Source organism: Eschscholzia californica, unplaced genomic scaffold (assembly GCF_041429995.1).
Source record: "Eschscholzia californica isolate CP2 unplaced genomic scaffold, dmEscCali1.0.p SCAF_2, whole genome shotgun sequence".
Lineage (NCBI taxonomy): Eukaryota > Viridiplantae > Streptophyta > Magnoliopsida > Ranunculales > Papaveraceae > Eschscholzia > Eschscholzia californica.
Genome location: NW_028238309.1, coordinates 116717 through 123790, shown reverse-complemented (window position 1 = coordinate 123790; position 7074 = coordinate 116717). Strand labels below are relative to the sequence as shown.

Below are 7074 nucleotides of genomic sequence, written 5' to 3'. Positions count from 1 at the left end.
AAGTGATGACGTCCGACTTCTTATAGATCATAGATGAACGTGTATGTTTGTTTAACAAGCCAAGTTACTAACTTTCATGCCTTCTAACTCATCAACAATAAGTTCCTTTAATTGTTACTGACTGAGTGACTTGGGTAGCATCATACTAACAGAATGTCTTTCCACTAATTTGTCGAAAACAAAAAAGTGTTCTGTGAAAGAATATGTGTGTGTTGTAGCCTTTTAGTTGATCGAATAAGAAAATTAGAGATAATTTGTAGGCAATGTCCATGTTAAAAACAATTTTGCTAAAGACAATCCCTAATTTGGTTAAAAGCAATGTGTGATTAGAAGGAAGGCAATGCCTAAATTAGCGTTTGACCTGGTGACGTCAAGACCGGACATATAGCCCAACTAAACGATGGTCTAAAGCCCAACCACATTACTTATACTCTAATAATCTTAATTCAAATAACCAAAAATTCCACCTTCTCTGGGATTCGAAACCTGGGACCTCTAGGGTTTTCTGGAGTTTTATGTCAACATCTTGGAACTACTTGGGCTACCAACTGTTGACGAAGTTTTAACTTGTAAGCTGTAATTCTATTGTTTATACATCCAAAAAGTAGTTGTAGAAAATTTGTAAGCTTGAGAGTTTGCATTTTTAAGAAAACTTGGTCAATCTTATAATCATTAGATATAGAGTCTAAAGAGAAAAATTAAGTGAAAGAGTAGTTTAGGATTTGGAAATATTATTATTAGGGTATTCCTACTAATATCATTTGGAGAAGAGTAGACTGATAACATTTGTGAACACCCTCTTGCTCTTGGTAGCGAGATGTTCCCGCACTGCACTCTCATCATCATCCTTTAAGACGAATCCCTTGGCCTTCATCTGCTCCAGAAATTCCCTCGCTTTTTGTTCTTCTTCTTCTTCTTGGTTGTTGGAGAAGAAAGCTTCAAAGACGGCGGTGTAAGTTCCTGGGTTGGGGCGAATCCCTCTGTCCATCATCTCGAGTAAGTATTTCTTGGCATCCACAAGTTTGCCATCCTTAGAGAGACCCTTGATCAAGACTGTGTAGGTGTATGCGTTTGGCTTGACTCCGGCGGCAAGCATCTTCATGTAGACTTTAAGAGCCTCCTTGGAATGGCCCCCGGCATTGGCGTAAGCTTCGATAACGGCAGTGTGAGCGACAACGTCGGGCATGTTTCCTTTGTCTTTGATGATAGAGAACAATTCCATGGCCTCGTGGGTAAGACCATCTTTAGACAATGCGTCGAACATCTTGATGGCATTGTTGATGAGACCGTCGCTCCTCATCTTGTGGAATATTTCTTGGAGGTCTTTGGGGTCTTTAGGTTCTTCGATGACAGGCTTCTTGTTGAATGGGTCGTAAGGAGGAGAAATGGGTTTGTTGCACCTGATCTTATTATCATTCTGAAAATCGTCATCATCAGAATCTGGGAAAGAGATGGTGCTGTTGGTTTTAAAGGAGCTAAGGAATCTGGTGTTTGAAGAAGAAGAAATGGAGTTGAGAGTTGTTGTTGGAAGAGGAGGAGGAGTAGAGGGAGATAATCGGTTAACCAAGGAGGATGATGAAGAAGCATTTCGGATGATATAACGGGAGAAGATAACACCAGCTGCGCCAATTTTTGCCATCGGATTCCTAGCCCTAATTACTACTGTCACTAAAGTACTAGGGAATGCAAGGGAGATGCTCTTCTCTCTCTCTGCTCTCTATCTAGAACAAGACCCAATTACCAACTGAACAAGGCAAGGCAGTACCATTAAAAAAAAAAAAAAAGGTAACTACTGTTGAGTGGAACTAAAAAAAATTCCCCTCTTTCCTCTAAACACCACGACCCCTATATTTTTTGCCACTGTTTCGGGGAAAGTAAAAAAAATTTCGAGGAAGACGGTGGAAAACAAAAACAAATTAAACCAAGCACACCTTTTAAATGTCGCCGGCCGGATGTTGCTAGCGACTTCATCATCTTCTCTCTATCTTCTCTCTTCTCCCTCTTTTCTCTTGTTCTCTCTTTCTTCTCATTGTCTCCGCCGAAGGAGAGGAGCCCCTTCGTCGGAGCTCGTCTAGTTTGAACAACTAGACGAGATCTGGTTTGAAGAACAAACCAGATCTCGTCTGGAAACCAGAGGTCCGGCGAAGGGAAGATCTGGTTTGAAGAACAAACCAGATCTCGTCTGGTTTCGTCTGGAAACCAGAGGTCCGGCGAAGGAGAGGATTCCCTTCGCCGGAGATGGAGAGGAGAAAAAAAAATTATCGCCTGAAATGGTAGACTTTGCAAGAGATGATGGAAGTTGCCGGAGATGGTGGTGGTAGGTGAAAGGAAGAAGAAGCTGAAAAAGTATAAGGAGTTGGTTGTTTGGGGTAAAACTTCAAACCCCGGAAAATTTCTTTATTTCCCCGTAACACCGACCATATTTTTTAACTTCCTCTTTTTCCTCTCCCACTACCACCTTCAACACTAACGACCTCCACTAACAAATTCAACGACACCTCCTCCATCTCCGGGTTCAATGCAGACAAAATTGAAAATATTTTGCACAAAACTCGCCACGTGCATTTTTTTTACTAACACGCTCATCAAACAATTAGATTTCTAGGTAATGTGTAATTAAAGATACACTTCAACTTAATATTAAAAGAAAACGTAGTGCATCTACTCTGCAATATCATTAATAACCAACTTAAAACTGAAAATACGTTCCGGTAGACATTTTTCTTTGTTGGCTATAAGTAGTCCATCTAATTTAACCAGGGAGACAGGTTTAGCCTGTCTTAGACGTAACCCCACTTTCTTCATGTTTCAGGTGTTCTAGATAGGGTATCGAACCGAAAGAAAAAAGCGGGTTAGTATAATAGATGTAGTGGAGCAGAGCGATTGAGCGACCCTTGGTTTCGCCATCTTACACGAAGAGGGAACGGTTATCTAACGGCGGTTACTGGCAGTTTAGACTGAATAGTCACCCCACTTTAACTTGTTCTTCTAGGGGTCAGTTTGATAGGCAGTTTTTCCAGGGAAAGGAGAAACTTTTTCTCTGAAATATAAATTTTCACTTGTTTGATTGCCAATAGAGAGAAAAAGAAAACATTGGGCACGTGACTAACGTTTTCCATTTTTCCCAGAAAACGAGGAATCTCTTTACCCAACTCCTGAGAGAGAAAGACTTTCTCGTTCACTTATGGGCTCTTGTGTGTTTCTCTCTCTTCCTCTCTACTTTCACTTTGTGGTATCGAGCTTCACACTTTCGGTTATGTTGTATTTCCAACCCACCTCCTAATAAAAACTCTTTTGTTTTTAATTCACAAAAGTTGCAGGGAAAGAAAAGAAGAGAAAGAGATGGGTTTTTCTATATTCTTCATAATCTTCCATTAGTTTCTTTTATTCATACCATTACTAGTGATGATGTTGAATAACTCTTCATCTCCATTGTTCTCTGTTTCCTCTTCTCCTGGGTTTTATGTAAGATGAAACTCAACCTCATATTCAGATCAAGAATCACTAGTAGTGGTATTTTGTACTTTATGAATTCAGAATCTAAATAATCTCCACTATTGTTCGTTGAACAATATTGGTTGGAGGTTGTTTTTCTTCTTGCAAGCAAAACCCATCGACATAAGCTTTCCAAGTAGTATTGATAACCCATTTATCTCTATACTCGCTCTCTCTAGATTCTTACAGAGTTAAATTTTGTATTTTTTGCATATCAAGAACCATTTTATGTGTTAAAACTCCATTACAGATCAAAAATTATTTTGATTCATTTTATTTGATCAAACCTAATGCCGATTTTGTTGGAGATTAGAGGTATAGATACTTCAATACACTCAAATAAACTCAAAAGATTCACATCAACATACTTATTTAGATCTACACAATCTCATAAAACAAGAGACACAAAGTTTTGTCACAATATTAAACTAGATATTGAAGTTAGTTCTTACCTTAAACACAATATTCATACTAGATCTATGTCTTCTTCTTCAAGTTTCTTGTATACTATTCTCCTTTTACTTTCTCTCTCTAGATTGTTCTTGAACTTGACTAAGAAAAGAACTCTCTACACCCTTTTAATTAATTTCATGAGGCTTTTACTTTTTTACCCCTTCTAGTTTGGTAAACCATTTACTCAAACCCACACTTTTATATTGGGCCCAAACCCAAATTTGGTTTAAAAGCTCCCTTTTCAACATCCCCCCTTAAACCAAATTTCCATAGCTTCTCATACCTAACATCCACTTCAATCTCTCAAAGACATCATGCTTCAAGGGCTTCGTAAATATATCCGCTATTTGATCTTGAGACTTGCAATACATCACTTCAATATCACCTTCCTTAACATGTTCACGAATAAAATGGTAGCGTGTATCAATGTGCTTGCTTCTTTCATGACAAACGGGATTCTTGGCTAAAGCAATAGCCGATTTGTTATCAAGGAACACTTCGGTTGGACCAACTTGAGGGCATTGAAGATGCTTCAACATATTTCTTAACCAAATTGCATGACAAACCATAGAGCTAGCGGCTACATATTCCGCCTCACAAGTAGATAAAGTCACAATGGGTTGTTTTTTAGAAGACCAAGTAAATGCCGTGTAACCCATAAAAAATACAAACCCCGATGTACTCTTTCTTTCATCTAAGTCTCTGCCCCAATCACTATCGGAATAACCGATAAGCTTAAAATCTTGTTCACAAGAGAAAAATAAACCATCATTGAGCGTACCTTTAATATATCGAAGGAGCCTCTTTGCAACATTAAGATGAGATTCATCCGGTGTCTCCATATACCTACTCACTAGCCCAACTCCATAAAGAATATCCGGTCTTGTACATGTAAGATAACGTAGACTTCCAATCAAACTTTTGAAATATGTAGGATCGACATCACTTCTTCTTGAGCATTTTCTCAACTCCACTCCACTATCAAGAGGGGTGTTTACCGGATTACATGACTCCATTTTAAACCTTTTAAGAACTTCCTTAGCATATCCACTTTAAGAAATAAATATGTCATTTTCCATTTGCTTCACTTCAATACCAAGGAAATGACCCATCAACCCAATATCGGTCATATCAAATTCCTTAATCATGCTCTTCTTGAACTCATCAAATAGTCTTGAATCATTACCGGTGAATATCAAATCATCAACATAGAGACAAACAAATAACATTCCTCCACCTTCTTTCACTTTCATATATAAAGTGTGCTCATGAGGACACTTTTCAAATTTATTTTCTTGAAAATACTTATCAATTCTTGCATTCCATGCACGTGGAGCTTGCTTTAACCCATAAAGGGCCTTCTTCAACTTATAAACTTTATCTTCTTTGCCCTTTCTAACATACCCTAAAGGTTGTTCAACATATATCTCCTCCTCAAGGATACCATTCAAGAATGCCGACTTGACATCAAGTTGATAAATTTTCCATGAATATTGAGCCGCTATAGAGATTAACAATCTAATTGTTTCCATACGAGCAACGGGAGCAAATACCTCACTATAATCAATGCCGGCTCTTTGCTTGTAACCTTTAGCTACAAGTCTTGCTTTGTATCTTTGGACTTCTCCACTTGCATTCTTCTTTGTCTTATACACCCACTTCACACCAATAGGTTTGTATCCTTTTGGTAAATTTGTCAACTCCCAAGTATCATTTTTTTCAATTGCATTAATTTCTTCATTCATAGCATTTTCCCATTTTTCTTCTTGGATGACTTCTTCATAACTAATAGGATCACAATCCATGAGAAAACAACACAAGTTTAATTCTTCTTCATTATCCACAACTTCATATATCTCTCTCAAACTTCTTGTTTTCATTGACCCTTCATTAGAACTTCCCCCCGATGCTGAGGATGATGGAGATGAGGACGATGGTGTTTGTGGGTCTCTTTGAAATTCTCTTGGTCGCACATCTTCTTCTTCTTCTCCTTCAAGTCTAAGTTCAACTTGAACAATTTCTTTTCCTTTCCATTCCCATGCCAAATCTTCTTCAAATATCACATCCCTACTAAATAGAACTTTATTGACAATTGGATTAAACAACTTGTAACATTTCATTTGCTCATTATACCCAAGAAAGATACATTTCTCACCTTTGTCATCAAGTTTTGTTCTTCTTGCTTCCGGTATCTTTGCATAAGCAATACATCCAAATATCTTTAAATGAGATACACTAGGCTTGTAATAACCCCATGCCTCTTGTGGGGTCTTCATATAGACACTTTTAGTGGGACATCTATTTAACAAGTATACGGCACATGCAACGGCTTCACCCCAAGATTCTCTAGGCAAACTTTTTTCTTTTAACATGCTTCTTGCCATGTCTAATATGGTGCGATTTTTCCTTTCGGCAACTCCATTTAGTTGTGGTGTGTATGACGGAGTAAGTTCATGAACAATCCCATGTTCTCTACAAAACATATCAAATGCTCTTGAGGTGTATTCTCCACCTCTATCGGACCTTAGTTTCTTTATCATAAAACCACTTTGTTTCTCAACCATGTTCTTGAACTCTTTGAATGTCTCAAATACTTCGGATTTATTTTTTAAGAAATAAACCCATGTTTTTCTACTAAAATCATCAATAAAAGTGAGAAAGTAATTGTTACCTCCATTTGTCATTGGCTTCAATGGACCACAAACATCGGTATGCACAAGCTCCAATATATTAGATGCTCTCCACCTCCCTTCTTTAGAAAAACTTGTGCGATGATGCTTGCCAAAGATACACCCTTCACACACTTTGTTTGGGTGATCAATACATGGTAAACCCCTTACCATATTCTTGCTTGCCAAGGTCTTTATCCCATCAAAGTTTAGATGCCCAAGTCTCAAGTGCCACAACCAAGATTCATCTTTCACAATAGAGTTTAAGCATTTTGCATCACCATGTTGAATGTTCAAGGGAAATAATCTATTCTTTGCCATCTTTACCTTAGCAATTAGAGTTCCACTTCTATCTCTTAATGTGAGATGAAGATCCTTCAATCTTATATCATAACCTTTTTCTAAAAGTTGTCCCAAACTCAAAATATTATTTTTCATTGCGGGAACATAATAGACA

General features: G+C 37.8%; 1 protein-coding gene across 1 annotated transcript; it reads right to left on the bottom strand.

Moving 5' to 3' along the window:
• Positions 1–640: 640 nt before the first annotated feature.
• Positions 641–2121, bottom strand: LOC147554837 (uncharacterized). Its single transcript, XM_086664293.1, has one exon. It carries the CDS (start codon positions 1637–1639, stop codon positions 758–760), a length of 882 nt encoding a protein of 293 aa, XP_086520419.1. The 5' UTR covers positions 1640–2121; the 3' UTR covers positions 641–757.
• Between the last annotated feature and the right edge of the window lie 4953 nt (positions 2122–7074).

Bases quoted from the DNA above. Each gene is read 5' to 3' on its own strand.
- LOC147554837 (XM_086664293.1), bottom strand. From the start codon at position 1,639: ATGGCAAAAATTGGCGCAGCTGGTGTTATCTTCTCCCGTTATATCATC.